General features: G+C 34.2%; 1 protein-coding gene across 1 annotated transcript in view; it reads left to right on the top strand.

Moving 5' to 3' along the window:
* The window catches only part of LOC114645906 (golgin subfamily B member 1-like), a 94334-nt gene that overhangs the window by 32610 nt on the left and 42872 nt on the right, over nucleotides 1-18852 (top strand). The window contains exons 15-19 of the mRNA XM_051923128.1: nucleotides 1663-1816; nucleotides 3748-3871; nucleotides 6404-6534; nucleotides 6961-7008; nucleotides 13086-13195. Of these exons, the coding sequence (XP_051779088.1) occupies nucleotides 1663-1816; nucleotides 3748-3871; nucleotides 6404-6534; nucleotides 6961-7008; nucleotides 13086-13195 (567 nt within the window). The remainder of the gene's footprint in view (nucleotides 1-1662; nucleotides 1817-3747; nucleotides 3872-6403; nucleotides 6535-6960; nucleotides 7009-13085; nucleotides 13196-18852) is intronic.

The following is an 18852-nucleotide window of genomic DNA, read 5'->3' as shown; positions in this document are numbered from 1 at the left end:
TCTGCTGAACTATAATACTTATTTTGCTGATATGCTGTGCTCATGTTAATATTGATTATGTGCTGTGTTTCAGTTAGATTAAGCATGATGTTTTGTTTCTTTTTTTTCCCCCCCTTCCCTCCACTTCCCCACCATAATGTCTGATGAGCACTTATTGCCACTCCCCCCTCCACTCCTCCTCCATTCTGTGATTTGGCCAGCCACTGAGAACAGTTTCCCATCAGTTTTGTGCATGCAGGTCCATGTAACTGATGACACTGTACTGCTGGTGATTTTCTGGTTTTGTTTAGTTCAGGATAAATCATCTGCAGTACAGTAATACCAGTTGCTGTAGTGTTTTAACATTTTGGTTTTACATAAAGCATGTTAACATGGTTAATAAAATATTTTTTTCTGAGTTTTGGTGAATTTGCCTTTTTTTTTTAACCTTTTTAAACTAACCTAAACTAAATAATCAAAGGCATTTGGCAGTTTCAAACATGCTTACTGAAAAAATTTCTTAAAAATTTCCAAAATGGCTTGATTCTGTAATAACTAATACACATTTTTAATTTAAAAGTCATATTTTTTTGTTGTTAAAATGTAATAGTTTACATCTTTCCTACCCTAGTTGTTGAGTATGCTGTTTATCTCCCGAATTGCAGGTGCATTTAACCTGCTATCAAGTAAATACCTGGACATGACCCTGGTCACTTGTCAGGTGCAGTAGATGCATTTATTAGTGGCCACCGTGGGATAAACATTCCTAGAAACATTTGCTTTTTATTGATTTTACTTATACAGGTTTTTATTGATTTTACTTATACAGTTGCTTCTGTAAATACTCTACTCCTATGCTTACCAAATTTTACTGCTCCTTCACATGATGAAGTTGTGAGAATCAGTTGTTTTCCTTAAACACTTTTCTCTGCCATCTCATTTAAAGTGTTTATGGTATCTTAAAGTGAGCTGCCTTCTGCCTTTATTTGAAATCAAACACAGTACTTTCTTTCTGTTTTCACCCCACTTTCCGTATGATTTTTTTTTCCTTTCTGTAAATGTCACAGGAAATTTTCTAATTTGAACCTAATAATTGCCATTTAAAAAATTGTATTCTTTGAAAAATGACAAAACAGATGGGAATTTTTTGCTTCAAATATTATTCCACTTTAATTAAACATATTTCCAAACTTAAAATTCCATTTATATAATATGATTTTTTTAAAATTCTATTTAATGAAAATATTTCCTGCCATTTCAAAATCTGTTAACATGGATGACATGTTAACATGCCAGTTAACATCATCAGACTTTCTTTGTGACAGTCCCATCTTAAAAATATGAATATATTTAATGATTAGTAATCTTTATAATTTCTTTATTTAGGTTGTATATTAATTCATTAAAGTATTTTTTTCTGCATTTATCAATTGTCGATTTTAAGACATGCTTAGATAAACCATTGAAATTGGTAACATTCCTTTTAATATGAATTTGTTATCCTCCTTTTAGTCTTTTGGGACAGTCACAAAAAAAGGAAAAATAGTAAAATAGCACTGGTTTGTTTTGTGTGTGTTTGTGCAAATTTAGGCCTGTTTTTGCTTGTGTGCTTGTTATTCACCTGCTCTAATATATAAAGTATACTGTGTCAATGTGATTAAATTTAATTTCCTGTGGCACAAAACTGATTGAGGATGACTGGTTCTTTCCTGGCTGCTCCGATCCAGCCTTAGTCACTCGGCAGCAGGAGCTGGAGGAGGAACTGGCACAAGCTCAAGGACTGCAACTGCAGAGAAGAGGACACAAGCAGGCTGGAAGCAGCACTCCTAATCATCAGGTAGGAAATTTTAATGTCATTGCTTATGAGTTATTTTTTATTGTAGACCCATGACTATGACTGTTTTAATATGTTTTAACTTTTAATCCCTGTAAGACTTCACTTGTTTTTAATTTTGGAAAATATACCAACCGTATCACTCCACCGCTAGATTGACCTAATTTTCCAATAATGAGATCCATTATCCATTTGTGAATTTTAGTTACCTTTTAAAAATTTTTACAAGTGTTAAACATAGTCCTGCCTGTAAATTTGTTTTACAGTAAGTAGTTAATTACTAACATTGTAGTAAGTCTGCAAAGTTTTAATTTAAATCACTGTTACCTTGTGGGCAACCCACCTGTTTGAACAGTTTATGATGCAATCTTTTAATATAATTATTGTTATTTATTTATTTAGCCAGAGTAACTTAGAAAAGTAAATCATGATATATATAAGTGTGTTATTGCAAAGTGCAAACTAGACAATTATTTATATTTGGCAGAATATTTAAAAAATAAACTTATAGAGTTTCTTTCTGGTCCCAAAAGTCAACTTGTTTCACATTTCTTTTTGATTGTCAGTAACAGTTTCTTCTTTTTGTCTCTACCTTTCAACATTGTACACAAACCTGCTTTCAACACTCTTCACTTGTTTGTTTTTATGGTTTATCACCTCCATGTAATTAATGCAATCAGACCAGATGTCCCATATTTCCCATATCTTAGTCTAATTTAGATGCCTTATTCCTCATAAATCTTTATATGTCCTATATTTAAGACTTGCCACATTATATGTTGCAGTAAATCAGTGAAACATTGCAACTACGGTTTATTTTTGTTTAACATCCAGTATAGTGCCTTACTAAACTGTTAATCAGTGCAGAGTGTTCAATCACCAGTCGCATTAGTTCTATTTAAAAAACCCTCTCTGACCATTTGTTCTGTGATTGTGTGTATGTGTCAATGTGTTTTCTTGGAAGCATTCACTCTGCTTTTTATCATTTCAAGTGAAACACAGCTCTCAAACAAAGAATGATAATGCCCACACATCCAGCCAGAAAATAACATTTTTAGGTTCTGTTTTTGTAATTATTGTGCAGTGAAGATTAGCTGGTTAGAACTGATTTAGAATTTGTGTTTAGTGGTTTTTATCATTTCTTTTGTCACTGATTTTACATGAGCAATATGTTATCTGATGTAGACCATATGATCTTAGTAGCAGTTTATGGATTCCAACCTATTTCTGTGAATCTGTCCTATGTGTGAGTACTATTTGGTAAATGATAAAGATGTGCATTCTGATGCTAGAATTGTAGCAGAGAATTCATAATTTTGATAACAGTTCATTCTTTATCATTTTTCGCACGCCTCTAAAAAGGAAGGAAGGCAGACAAGCAGATTAGTTAGGAGATTTTTGCTGATGGAGACATTGGGTAGATTTCTACACCTGCCACATAGTAACGCCAGTGACCTGAGGCTAACGTGGGAGGCCAGAAAGTCACTTTAGAATTTAAAAAAAAAAGCCAGTTTAACTTGATGTTTAATATTAGTTCAAGCGGTGAAAGCCTCACAGTCCTTTTGGCTTTTTGGGTTTTAAGCAGGAGATGTCAGAAATTTAACCACAGGGCTTTCTTGAAGAAGCCAAACATTTGTACTAGTGCTGACTGGCTATCATTCTGAAGCAGATTTCACAAAGTGTTGGATGGTTTTCTCACTAACAGGGAAAGTGAACTGACTTAGACTGACTTAAGACATGTTACATTCTCATTACTGGTGCTGAGTTGTCTCAATGTCAATCTTGCATTACTTTGTATTTATAGTCTGTGTTAGTGAATGATTGTTTTATAATTTAGGTTGTCATAAACCTGTTTTCTATTTTAAGTTTTCCCAGAAATATAAATGTATATTTTTTTTTTATCTTTTTGTTCTTGATATTCTTTGTTTTTATAGGACGATTTTGAATTTGATGGGAAGCGGTGTTATGAAAATCCCAACATTACTTTGGAAAGCAATGATTCTGCAGATGGGGAAAACATGGGAGGTTGGTGGCCTGAGTACACTTCTCCCCATACAGGTGTGAAACCCACTAGACAGTTTATTAAAGCATGCACAACATTTTGGTTTTTTTTTCCTTCTATTTCAATAACCCATTTTTTGTGAAGTCTTCCTAATATTTGTCAGCCTTGTCTGTACTTTTGGTTGACCATTTTTTGTTGTTGGATTTTTATTTTATTATTGTTTCCTTTAGAGATTATTCTTAAGCATGTGCGTGCTGGATGAACTGCCTAGTATTGGTTTCTTAATCTTTGCATAGTCTTTGGTTAATGCCAGAATCTCTAGCAGAGCTGTTGTTAATTTCCAGTTTGGAATACATCATCTAAAATTGGTAAGATAACTTTGAAATCAGTTGTCTATTCCTCTTTTTAAAATAGTTTTTTCCTATTCAAAAAAATATTTAAAGATCCTAGTAAACAATCAATATATATTCTGTTGTACAATACAGTGCATGGATTTTGTGAAAAGTATGTAGATTATTTTCAAAGGAAATAATAATACTGGTGATTCATTTCATTAATTGTTCCCCATTTTCATACCAGAAAAAAATGTTATCGCAAAACGTATTTAAGAATTACAAATTTCATTTTGATTTCAAGTTCTGGTTCATTTGATATTATGCAAGCATAAAACTGGTTTATGTTGCATTTGGAGAATAAAAAAAAATTAGAACTTCAGTGTTTCATATTTTACAGTGTCGATAACGAATTAATTTCATCCTTAAATTAAAATACCTCCAGTGTATATTAATTCAATCTGCGTTGTTGAACCCCAGTGTTACTGCTTTCACTTTATTTTTCTCAGTAAATTATGGTAAATTTTCATATTGATCTTTTTGATTAAGTAACTTTTTCATGTTTAAGAAATTATGTACAATAGCAAGAGGTCCCCTAATATTTTAAAAACCTGTTAGAAATAGAATGCTTGCATAATAAATATATACTGTATATAATACACATACATATAATAAGCATGCCTGAGTGGATGATTTTATGTATATATATATATATATATATAAAACAGAGTAAAAACTGTAAAACTTTTTTACACAGCCAACACTCTTTATTAACAGGCCTTACTTTAGTTTATTTACTTATTTACATAATAGTTTCAGTTGCCTGGAATTTAATTTGAAGCTAATACAACTAAATATCAGTACAAAAATATTAGCAGTCATGATTTCCAAGCACATTACAAAGAACAGCAGTACAAATAAGACATACAGTTTTTGCAGAGGATTCCAAGGTTTTGGATGTGAAATTCATTCATCGCAGTAGATGTGGTTAAGTGGTCTTTTGAAACTTGTTAGTACTGGGCTTGATACACCTAAGCCACTCTTCAAATGAAATGAGAGTGAACAGAGGATGTGTGGGATGAAGAGAAGAATAATCTACAGTAGGTTGAAACTATGATAACCATTCATACCAGTTCATTGCTGTTTTAAGTACAGATATCACTATACCTTACAGTGGTGGAGAAGGTCAAAACGCTTTTAATAATGGACAAGTGGGAAAGGGTTATTATTTCTTTAGAACTATCTAGTTGCCTGTCAAAAAATCTTAATAAATGAATTGAGCCCCTGTATTGAAGTGTAACAAATAGTGGTACCCCAGAACATGAAATTCTCTGCAACATTTATAATCTGGCCAATACTGATTAATAGTCAGCGTGTTGGCTTGGCTAAAAGGCCATCACAACTTCTTTAGTTTTACTGACAGGTTACACTGTTTGATAAATTAATTCCTATAATATCTCATTCTTATATTTGGAATTTACATAATCTGAGGTGAGAATAGTGCTATAAGCAAATTTGACTAGTCTTGTGTGAGATATAGTCATTGAAAATAAAGGAGTTCTGAGAGTGAACAATCTTAAAGGGAAACTGCAGTTAATTTTTGCCATCTGATTTCATGTCCAAAAGTAATTTCAAAAGTTAGTAACACTGATAATAAAATCCGACTGATATCTATACCTATCGATTAATGTAAAAACATAAAATGGATAATTGCGCTATAAGTACGCATATAGTCGATGAAGAAGACCTTGACAAATATCCTAGCTTCTTATATATATGGCGAAGAATGCTACATTGTTGGTTGATCAGTTGTCTGTGTAGGCAAACTAGAACAGAAATAAATTCACACAATATTGTTTGTTTTATATATATATATATATATATATATATATATATATATATATATATATATATATATATATATATATATAAATATATATATATATATATAAATATAAATAAATATTTAACCAAGAAATTAATGAAACATAAGTTAGTTGCTTATCATATAATAAAATCTTTCAGTTTTGGTGGTATTTTGGGTTGGTTGTGTTAGTTTCCTATGTAAAATAAGAAAAGAATGTATATTGCAAATATTCCATTTAATTATTCAAATCAAAATATCTAGTACCAAATTTTGCAGTTTTTACTGTGTGTATATTTATACACACATTCTTTTGTTTGTTTTGATGTAATGTTTGCATATTTATATATTTCTGTTTTTTTTCTTTAATTTAAATTATTTTAACAATGTAGGACTGAGGTCTGTTGTAGAAGAACTGGAATTGGAGAGAAACCAACTTCAGGAGCAGATACTGGTACTTGAGGAAAGATGTCAAAATCTGGAAGACAGGCTTCAGCTCCAAGCAAGAATCGAGTCATTGCAGGTAAAGCTAAGGATGTTTGCGTTTATGCAAATGTACAGTTTCATTGCTTTATGAAAGGGTGCTAATTTTTACAATGTATGTTTGGAAGAGCAGAAGGCAGTATGTAAGTTTTATTAAGAGAAAGCAATATAGATTTGCTTATTACGCATACATGATCAATATCTCTAAGCATGTTTGAAGAAATGCATGAAAAAAGGTACTAACTTAAGATGGCAATGAAAAGTAATATCTATAATGTGCGAACTGGTCTAGCTCATGGTTACGATTTAATCTTATTATAGGAACAGTAAACATTTATGATAAAAGAATATCAACGTCAGTTTAAATTTTATATTTATGACTGTTGGGGAATGATTGAATTTAAAAATTTAGAGTGCTTTTGTTCTTTTTAAAACTCGGCTTTTGTAACAAGGCCTCTCAATACAGGTGACGTTTGATGTAGATGAAGAAAGGCAACAATTCAGGGTTATTCAGGTGTGTTACTTCATGTGACATTGGGCTTGCCTTCTAGAGGTGATGGCAATATATTTATTGTTGTTTGTCACACACCATGTCTTGGTTTGATTTTCACATCTACAAGTTGGTGAATTACTTACACTTGTTATGAATTTAGTCAATTTTTCCTTTTTTGTTTTTTAGTTCTCCAGTGGTATAATATGACCATAGAATTTTGTGTTTCTTATTCTAATTTTGTATAGATTTAAGGAATTTGTTATTTAATATTTGCCTGTGCTGAGTATTTTTAATTGAATATGCATTTGCAAAAATATGTAAATAATTTGCTCAGTTTCCAAGTGAGAAAGAGAAATTTCCTTTTAAACACTTTACTGTAAATCATTGCTAATTATTCAGACATTTCTCTAGCCAGGAAAATGAGAGGATTGGCCAAACTGGCGATAGTTCATTTTTTGAAATTTTATTATTTTATGTTATAATTTTAATGAGAATAATTTTAATAAAATTGTAAAAGACAGGTGTCAGTGACCTCTGGAAATTAGCTAATTCATAGGGTTTAGCTAACAGAAAGCCGAGCGCAAGAGTCACGGTCAGATGGCTCGCGATATTAGACTGTTGAATTCCAGTATTTTATATTTATTTAACGTAAAAAAACAACTGAAACAATAAACAAACAAACATGCTGTTATTAAACTTTCTTACAAAAATAGTGTGCTTTCTTTTTCACATTGAAGACTTCAGAATGGTATTATGTTCATTTGTACTTTGAATAATGCAGAAAAAAAAATAACATTTATTTGCTTAGAAAGCAAATTAAATTAGTGTTGATTTATATGGAAATCAGAATAGTCAAATGTTGGATTTAAGTAAAGAAAGAAATATTGATGCAAATTGCTGAATTTTTGAAATTTTATAACCATTTGTTTTAAGTAGTTTCTTTTAAGAAAATAGCATTGCATATAATCATATCAAAATTATATAATAAATGACTTTATAGTCAAATTAGGAAAAAGAAAACACACACCAGAAAGTTTGAAAGAAAAAAGAAAAGAAAAAAAAGACAAAGCCTAACAAAACAGAATTCAGCCCCCACCTGAGAGAAAGAGGAGAGCCAATAGCCAGGCAAAAACAGATAGAGAGAAAAATGTTGTTTCCCCAGTATGAATGCTTATTCTAAAACTATATTAATTAAATCTTGCAATATTTTAGAGATTTCAACAGATCCTGTAAGCAAGAATTTGCTTTTTTTTTTTTCTTTCTTCAAATAGTTCAGAACATCAGTTGCCCACTGACTTATAAAAGGTGGGTTGGGATTCTTCCAGTTGAGCAAGATAAGACTACATGCTAATATAATATGGTGGTATGGGCTATTACCATCAATTTGTCCTTCTCCACTTTAAGCCTATCTGGGAGTACACCAAACATAGCTGTTAATGGATTAGGAGTGATGATGACACCAAGGATTTTTGATAGGTATTCTAAGATTTTTGTCCAAAATAAAGTTAGTTTGGTACGCTCCCAAAACCTGTGGCTCATTGAGGCTGGAGCTAAATTGCAATGCTCACAGGTTATTTCTTGCCCTGGAAACATTTTGGACAATTTTAAACTAGATAGATGTGATTGATGAAAGAGTTTATGTTAAATTGTTGAATACTTAGCACTCATAGAGCTAGAGTATAATCTCTGCATGGCTGCTTTCTGCTCCTTTCCTTAGATTTTAATTGAATGGCCCTTTTCCCACCATACCCAAGGATCTTTGAAAGGAAGATTCTTTCAGATATTTTTATATATTGTTGAAATGCTAATGAGTCTTCAAGACTGATCAGTATTCCTTCTTGAATGGAAATGGGCGGGAGGTATGAAAAATTGTGTATATTTCTTTTGGAAAAATTCTAACTTGAAACTAGTGGAAAAAATGCATTGCTGGGAAGTTAAATTTGAGGCATAATTTTTCATAAAATGCAAAAACATATATATATAGTTCTCTAAGTGCCTTAATTCAATTGTTTTGCAAAGATTAAATACTGTGTAGGTTAGAGAGGATTGACAAAGGTAATTGTCGTATAGAAGAGCAACAGGTAAAAGCTTTCCTGCATTGGTTCCATATTCTGATTGATAGTGAACATTTGAATTTTTGTTATATTGACAATAATAATTATTTACTGGGGCACAAAACAGAGCCTATAAAAGGTGTAGAGAAAAGAAGAGATTTTATTTCCATTGCAGGCCAGGTTTGTGTAAATTCATCATTATGTGTCAATTTCTAGGTCTTTATAGCTTGTATATTTTCCACCCAGTAATAAAATTGGAAGTTAGGTAGTGCCCCATCACCTTCTTCTTTAGGTCCTTGTAGAGTCACCTTTTGAATGCATGGATGTATCAAATTCCAATAAATGAGGTTATAATTGAGACTAGTTTCTTAAAATATGACTTGTTAAATTATATGTGGGCACTCTGAAATAGAAAAAGAAGCTTGGGAAGGATGTTCATCTTGAGAGTATTGATTCTCCGTTCTAATCAGAGATTCAGGCTAGACCATCTGCTCATATCTTGTTTGATTTTTTATTTTTATTTTTTTCCCATTGTGATAGCAAAATTGGTGTTGACAAAGATCTTTATATTTACTTGCAATGTTACCGCTAGATAGTTAAACTGTTCTAATAAAATAAACAGATGGATGTCCAGTCTAGTATTGTGTGCTAGAGAGTTAACTGGAAAAGCACACTTTTAATCAAATTGATTCTGAATCCAGATATCCTTTGAAATTCGTCTAGTTCATTGAGGACTAATGGTAAAGATGTTTGTGGGTCTGATATATACAGTACTGTATCATCTCTGTGTAGTGCATTTTCTGATATTTTCAGTTTGAGCCCTTCTCTGATAATCCCTTTTATCTTTAAAGTATTTCAAAAATGAATGTCCAATGGCTCAGTGGCATTTGCGAACAACAATGGTGTTAGAGGGTACCCTTGCCGATAACGACATTCTAGTTTGAAGTACTTTGAAATCATACTGTTATTGCAGACTGAAGCATCTGGGCTGGTTTAAAATAATTTTATCCTTGCAGATATATTTGGGCCAAACCCAAATTTGTGCAATGTGGTGAATAGGTCATCCCATTTGACTCTGTTAGAAGTTTTTCTGTGTCCAGAGATAATTTGATCTTTGTTGTGTTATATTTCATGGGTGAGCATATTACATGAAACAGATGCTGAAGGTTTGAAGCAAAGGGTCTGCCAGTAATAAATCCAGTTTGGTCTTGTGATATTACAGAAGCAAGCACTTTCTCAATCCTTCTAGCTAAAGCTTTGGAGAGTATCTTATCATTATTCAGAAGTGAAATTGTTCTGTATGCTGCACATCCTCACAGGTGGCGCAGTGGTAGTGCTGCTGCTTTGCAGTAAGGAGATTATGGGTTCGCTTCCCGTGTCCTCCCTGTGTGGAGAGCACTTTGAATAGTGAGAAAATCTCTATATTAATGTAAAGAATTATTATTACTATTATTATTCGTAATAAGTCCTTGTTTTTCTTTGGGAAACAAGCAGTATTTAATGCTTGGCAAATTTTTCTTTGGGAAACAAGCAGTATTTAATGCTTGGCAAAATGTCTGAGAGAGAATTTTGTTGTCTTGTAAATTATGCTTATGTAAATGCTTGCGTGTGCCAATAAACTTAAGAGCCCCATCCGTGTACACTTTTATTATGTCTAATGTCACTTTCAGTTATTTAATGGTTACCTAAATACATAAATATTTAAAAGATTTAATTTCAAAATAGTAACTGAGAAAGTGACCAAAAAGAAAATAGAGGGTATAGTTACGGGAAACGTTATATTAAAGATAGACTAGGTTGCAAGCAGATTTTTCTTTGCATTGCCAAAACACAACATTACTCATTTCTTGTTTTAAAGTATGTCAGGATCAGTCTTTTAGCTCTTTTTCTGCTTCTTAAGGAGAACTAAAGATACAGAATTGGCCATTGACTATTACTTTTAGGTTTAGCTGGAAACGAGGGAATATCTGATTTCAGCTTTGTGTAAACACTGTTTGATGCTGTAGAATGCAGCTTGTTTGGCAGCTGTCAAAGGTTAGAAATCTGGGAAAATGTGAATATGGCTGTTTTCAAATATCTGTCTTTCATTGAATCAACATCAAGTTTTCTTTAATCTATAGTTTGTCGAATCTAACTGTCCGGTGTCTAGGCTTTAAGGCATTCGATCCATGTATGTGATAAGCTGCTGAGTTCTCATTGTCAAATTTAAGGTTTTCTCCAATTATTTTGAAAAATAATTATTCTGCGAATTTCACTGGGTTTGGGTTTTTCACAGTTTTCAAAAAGTCACTCTATTTTGATGTTGTTTCTTCTATATCTATCTTCAAACACTGCTAATTTATCACATAGCATTCAAATTCTATAGCAGTTGCTTTTTTGTCAGGGACAGATGTCAGTTGTTCTACTTCTTCAATATGAATTGTACATGTTTCTCTAACTTCTTCCACGTGAGTACCAAGTACATTTTTATCATTTGCTAATATTTTCCTGTGTTTTTAATTTTTGAAGATTTACGTTTAGCTTACATCAAAGTTATTGCTTAAACGTACCTCCTGATCTTTAATATCATGGTTCAGCTTATCTAATCTGCTGTGTGTTCACTTTATATCCTTTTTATATCCTTCGTATCATTCTTTATATCAATTATTAATACCTTCAACTCAGACAACTTCACGTTGTTTCCGTCTTCTCCATGCACTGAAGGCAGAGTTTCGTGTCCCACTGGAATTGATGCTGTTGTCTCACAAGGGGTGTTGGTAGTAGTTTACAGTTGAATAAAGAGGCTCTGCTTGGTTCAGAAAAGCCACTTGAAAGTCCTGAATTTTCATTGCCTGCTTTATAGCCCACTTTGTTTTCACATATGCTGTCAGCAGAGTGGATGCTGCATCGTGAGGTCCCGGCTGTTCCATTCCTTTGCTTGTCTCTTCCATCTCACTGTGTGGCAGGCCATGTTGTGAACTTGAGACCGGCTTAGACTTTGATGAAATTTTAGCCACCTTCTCTCTCTCTTTCTGACCTCTTGGTTTCCTGCTCATGTTTTAATATACTTGTAACTGGTTCATCTTGGGTTAATTAGCACAAGATATCTCGTAGTAGATTAAATAAAAAAAGATAAGTAACACCTCTGCCAGCAGAGCACTGTCTTAGACGGGCATTTCTCGCAATTGATAAGACCAAGTAAACTTTAAATGTTTGTAGTACAATAAGCTGTAATTACAGTGCAGTGTTAAAATCTTAATTTCTTTTCCCCCTTTTATTGATTTTGAGTTTAAAGTTTCTTCTGAAGTCCAAGTGTTAATCCTTTTGATTTTATATGTAACATACAATTTTCTTTTGGGTTATATAGTAGATTTTTATTTTATCTTTTGGCTTTATTTTACATGCTTTGAATATAGAATTTTCACTGATTAGTTTAGGAAGGACAGTTTATTTTGAAGAGGGGTTTTAATTATTTTGCATTGTTGCCAACTATAGTGGCAGTCTAAGCTTTAAAAGATTCAGAAATAACTTACTTGGTAACCACACTTTTCATATTTTGTAAATTTTGCTGTGATTGCTACCAGGTCATCTCTAAGGCTTACAGTTTGTGGTCTATGGTTTATTTTAAAAAAGGAGGCTATGGGATTGAATTTTTTTTTTTTTTGGAGGAAGCATACATAAACTAGTTTGCTAAATTATATAAAAATGGTATTTCTTGGAAACTGAAATGTTTAAGGTCAGTAAAAATATTTATTCTTATACCTTAACATATCTATTTTAAATGAAATTATTTATTTAATATATGATTAAAATGTAACACAGCATATTCAATTTTTAAAATAAGTAGCACAGATCAATTGCTTTAAAAAAAAAAGTTTCAATAATGTGTGTGTGTGCTTTGGCTAACTAAATTTTCTGTGAATCCGTTGGCACCTTAATGATAATGTAAATGCAGAGATTATTCTTTTGGTGTGTAACATTTAAGTTATAAGTAAATAGATTGTTCCAATAAATGAAATGTTCCTTTTATTTTATTGTTATCTAAACAATCTGTTTGCTATACAGACCGAAACAGAACGACTTCAAAGCCAACTGGCAAATGTAAGGAGTCAGCAAACAAGAGATGCTGAGAAACATCACATGCTCGTTTCTAATCTTAATGAACAGCTTAAAGGGTGAGATATTTTATCATTCTGGGTTTTAGCTTTTTTTTTTTTTTTTTTTTGTAGCTTCATCATTTTGTCAGTCTTCTCTCTCGGGTGCTTTTCAAAAATCTTGTGGCAAATTTACTTTAAATGTTTGTCTCTAAAGAATTCCAGAATATAGTTGCTTTTAATTTCCTATAAATTGAAACCACCCCACCCTCATTTGAGAGCACCCTCCATTCCTCTACTTACCTGAATTAGGAATAATATTTATTGCTACAAATAAGATTTGTTTTCTTTAGCAGATTGTCCACTTACTTATTTGCAGAGAGAGGTTTGTGTTCTTTATAATCTGCAGCTATTCATATTTGTTTAGGAACTTCTAATTTAAACTAAATTATTAAAATAGTATACAATTAAAAAAAGCTTTTTGTGTCACATACAGTTATGAAGTGGTAGGCTTATATCATTCATAGGAATAGAATTTTAAATTTGGCCTTTATATTTAGTCAAGAAGATCATTCTTAAGATCAGCACAATTAAAAAATGTAAAACGTGTCTAAAATAAAAAATATATACAGAATATCGTCATATCTTTTGCATAAACTGTGCCACTGTCTATACCCAGTACAGTGCATCCGGAAAGTATTCACAGCGCATCACTTTTTCTTATGTTACAGCCTTATTCCAAAATGGATTAAATTCATTATTTTCCTCAGAATTCTACACACAACACCCCATAATGACAACGTGAAAAAAGTTTACTTGAGGTTTTTGCAAATTTATTAAAAATAAAAAACTGAGAAATCACATGTACATAAGTATTCACAGCCTTTACTCAATAATTTGTCGATGCACCTTTGGCAGCAATTACAGCCTCAAGTCTTTTTGAATATGATGCCACAAGCTTGGCATATCTATCCTTGGCCAGTTTCGCCCATTCCTCTTTGCAGCACCTCTCAAGCTCCATCAGGTTGGATGGGAAGCGTCAATGCACAGCCATTTTAGGATCTCTCCAGAGATGTTCAATCGGATTCAAGTCTGGGCTCTGGCTGGGCCACTTAAGGACATTCACAGAGTTATCCTGAAGCCACTCCTTTGATATCTTGGCTGTGTGCTTAGAGTCGTCCTTCTGAAAGATGAACCGTCGCCCAAGTCTGAGGTCAAGAGCGCTCTGGAGCAGGTTTTCATCCAGAATGTCTCTGTACATTGCTGCAGTCATCTTTCCCTTCATCCCGAGTAGTCTCCCAGTTCCTGCCACTGAAAAACATCTCCACAGCATGATGCTGCCACCACCATGCTTCACTGTAGGGATGGTATTGGCCTGGTGATGAGCGGTGCCTGGTTTCTTCCAAACGTGACGCCTAGCGTTCACACCAAAGAGTTCAATCTTTGTCTCATCAGACCAGTGAATTTTCTTTCTCATGGTCTGAGAGTCCTTCAGGTGCCTTTTGGCAAACTCCAGGTGGGCTGCCATGTGCCTTTTACTAAGGAGTGGCTTTTGTCTGGCCACTTTACCATACAGGCCTGATTGGTGGATTGCTGCAGAGATGGTTGTCCTTCTGGAAGGTTCTCCTCTCTCCACAGAGGACCTCAGGAGCTCTGACAGAGTGACCATCGGGTTCTTGGTCACCTCCCTGACTAAGGCCCTTCTCCCCCGATCGCTCAGTTTAGGTGGCCGGCCAGCTCTAGGAAGAGTCCTGGTGGTTTCAAACTTCTTCCACTTACGGATGATGGAGGCCACTGTGCTCATTGGGACCTTCAAAGCAGCAGAAATTTTTCTGTAACCTTCCCCAGATTTGTGCCTTGAGACAATCCTGTCTCGGAGGTCTACAGACAATTCCTTTGACTTCATGCTTGGTTTGTGCTCTGACATGAACTGTCAACTGTGGGACCTTATATAGACAGGTGTGTGCGTTTCCAAATCATGTCCAATCAACTGAATTTACCACAGGTGGACTCCAATTAAGCTGCAGAAACATCTCAAGGATGATCAGGGGAAACAGGATGCACCTGAGCTCAATTTTGAGCTTCATGGCAAAGGCTGTGAATACCTATGTACATGTGCTTTCTCAATTTTTTTATTTTTAATAAATTTGCAAAAATCTCAAGTAAACTTTTTTCACGTTGTCATTATGGGGTGTTGTGTGTAGAATTCTGAGGAAAAAAATGAATTTAATCCATTTTGGAATAAGGCTGTAACATAACAAAATACGGAAAAAGTGATGCGCTGTGAATACTTTACGGATGCACTGTATTTCACTCAGTGGATACATTTCCAAAATATTTTGCCTTGCATGATGAGGGTTTTTATCTGAGTACATAATTTACAGTATGCTTCATCACTGCCACTGTACAAAAGTGCCATTTCTGAAAGAGTCTGTGAGAATCTGAGGATGTTTTGCTGATCTGCTTCCTCTTTCATCAGCATAAAAGACTTGAATAATAAGTTAGGCAAATGCTTGCAAACAACAGAATTTGCCCCCTTAGGCTGGGTTTATACTTAATGTGACGCATGCGCCTGCGGACGCTACTGCTATGCAAGCGTTGTTCTGTTTATACTTGCTCGTGTACTTCACGTAAATCTGGAAGATTCCACCAGGTGGCAGTGCGAGATACCATCACGGTGTTGTAAATTGCCTGAAACACCCATTAAATTCCGAGGACACCTTGCCACAATATCTCTGAAAAGGATGGATGAAAAGTGATTAAATCCAGCAATCCAGGGATGCGCCCATTCCAGCAAGCATAGGACGCGAGACAAAAACAATCGGGGCATGACTCCCTGTGAAGCAGCAACGCTACTGCTCCGCAAACCGTGTCACCCCCACATGTGTAATTATTAAGAGTATTCATTATTTAAATGAAGTTAATGATTTATCTGTCAAATGTAATATACATACTTTAATTCATTTCACCACGAATTTGAATATCAAGTATAAATCTAAGGATTCTAAATATGCACAGAGCTGGAATATCATAAATTTAATGTGTTCTATGTGGTGAATGCTGCTTGCCACTGCTGGCAATGCAGGATAAAGCACCAGAAGCATGTAGCGATTAACAGCTGGGTCTTTTTCAACATGACGTTTACAACGGTGTACTTCAGTGATAAAATAAACTACGAGTTTAAAGTGGACATTTTGAGATCTAAGCTGAAATTTTCACATTAATCGCAAAATACACCTTTTCTCTGTGGCTCAAATACACCGCTGTACATTCTGATGGTGCAAAAAAAAAAAAAGACGCCGCAGAAAATGGAATGTGAGACTTTTAAAATGCATCATGTCATTGCGACACTTGAATATAAAAGCACCTCGAATGCATTTCTCTGACGGCATTTTGTTTCACCACATCGGACCATTCATCAAACATCGAAGCATGCACATCGATCCTATACAATCTGCAAAGCGGGTTTCTGTCACATGTAAATAGTAAACAGAAACTGTTAACGTCACGTTCCAACTTTATCACACTGCTTCCCCCAACTTTTTTTGCTGGTACTGCAACTCATGCACATGTCACCTTAATTTCTGAGGACGTGCTCAGTGGACGCATCAAATGAACACTGGGAACGTGTGGCAGCCACAATCCATGCACGTACACGTTCTGAGCGTGAAGTATAAACCGGCCCTTGCACCTTCAGGATACATTGAAGTAACCCTCTAAAAAATATGGAGAATAAGCAACTGTATATCAAACTGTATGACTTCTGACTGATTGATTATGAATCCACCCACACAATGGGAACATCACCCAAAATAAGAGAGAGGCTGTTCCCAATGTCAAAAGTCATTTTCTTTAAGTTGTTAGGATTAGTAAGACAATTTGCTAGATGGTTCTTGAAATATTGCCCCAAGTTTTAGATTCCAGATAAAGCAAAATTTCCATGATTAAAATTGCCCAAAATATCACATCTTTCTCTAAATCAAAAATATAAATTTCCACATTATTGGGCTTGTCTGTATAATATTATCACATTTATTGTTATTTTTAACTATGCCTTCTGCATTATTTTATTTGATCAAATGTTTATTAGCTTTTTAAGAATTTGAGCAATTATCATTGCAACTTTGTGCTTGCAGTCAAATGCATTGTGCATGTACAGTATGTAGCTTACTTATATAAATATGTATTTATACAGGGTGAGCCAAAAAGAAGTACCACATTTCAAACGTTTATTCTACTAAAACACTACAAGATAAAATAAATTTCATTACAACACAAGAAAGGGTATACAAAATAGATTTTTTTCGCAGTGTTTTAAAAATGATCTCTTCAAGGTGGTGGCCATCATTAGTGATACAATCTTCAAGATGATTTCTAAATGCTCACATGATTCATTCAGCCATTTCAAGGGGAATAGTGGCGATTTCATGGAGAATAGCGTCCTTGGGGGTTTCAAGGTTTTGAGGTCGGTGTTTGTAAACCTTCGACTTGAGATAGCCCCACAAGAAGAAATTGCAAGGAGCGAGATCAGGCGAACATGAAGCCCACCCAGCATTGCTGCGCAGGGAGATGAACTTCCCCAGAAACATCTCCCACAAAACTTGCACGCATCTTATGGCATCTTGATGAATGGTTTGCAGAATGTTCGCAAACAACTGTCTATGGCTCTCCCAGTCTCTCTCAGTGAGTTCCTGTACAACCATCGTTTTGTATGGATGGAAATTAAGGTCCTCATGCAAACTCCTCCTCAAAGATGGGCTGGAAATGCCCAATGTTTGCACGCTGAACGTCTAGGAGATTGCAGTATTGATGTCCTTACAGCTTGGATGTTTTCAGGAGTTCATACAGTCCGAAGACAGTGTGGAGATTTTCCGTTCAATATTGCACCCGTCTGTCTAAATTTAGCCACCCACTGAAGAATTGTTTTCCAATTTGGGATGTCACCATTAGGAGGAATTCTGAAGTGTATTTGGAAGACACATTGTGTAGTGACGATGGAATTGTTGTTTTTGAAGATCGCTTCGACAGTGAAAGTACGGTGTGCATGGATTGCATTTTTTCACTACATGCACTACAAAATACATTCCAATAGATGGCACACTGCAAACATTAACACTGATGTTTATGATGATTTCTTAAATTTTAACCCATCTTAGAGAGGTAGTAAGTAAATTTGTGTGTGTGTATGTATATACAGTGTGTGTGTGTGTATGTATGTATGTATATATAATATATATAATGTGTGTGTGTGTGGGTATACTATATATATATATATATATATATATATATATATATATATATATATTCACGGCATTCGAAGTCTGTGTCACAATCTGATTGTATGGGTGGTTACCTACCAGGTAACGCTTGTGGTTGGCCAGCAACCTGCTAACATCCGCCACGGTGCCTATATATATATATAATATACTCTCAGGATATTAGCACATCTGTGAGATAAACAAACACAGACAAGCAGTGTAAAATAAGAATGAAATAATATTTTATGCCCAGATAAAGCAAAAAAAAATGTGAGACTTTTTCCTAATTGAGCTGCTTCAAGTCTTGTGCTTTTAAATAGCCACTACAATATTTTTTTCCACAGAAATTTTGTATTAAATATATTGGTTCCTTTGTGCCTAGTACTTAGTTCAGCCTTTTTTGATGTGGATAAAAGCAGTCTTTTTTGGAGTGTTCAATAATGTTGGAGAAAATATCAAAGATCTGGGACCATTCTTCTA

Source organism: Erpetoichthys calabaricus, chromosome 2 (genome assembly GCF_900747795.2).
Source record: "Erpetoichthys calabaricus chromosome 2, fErpCal1.3, whole genome shotgun sequence".
Classification (NCBI taxonomy): domain Eukaryota; kingdom Metazoa; phylum Chordata; class Cladistia; order Polypteriformes; family Polypteridae; genus Erpetoichthys; species Erpetoichthys calabaricus.
The sequence above is the reverse complement of the archived record's forward strand: the minus strand, read 5'-3'. Positions and strand labels throughout refer to the sequence as shown.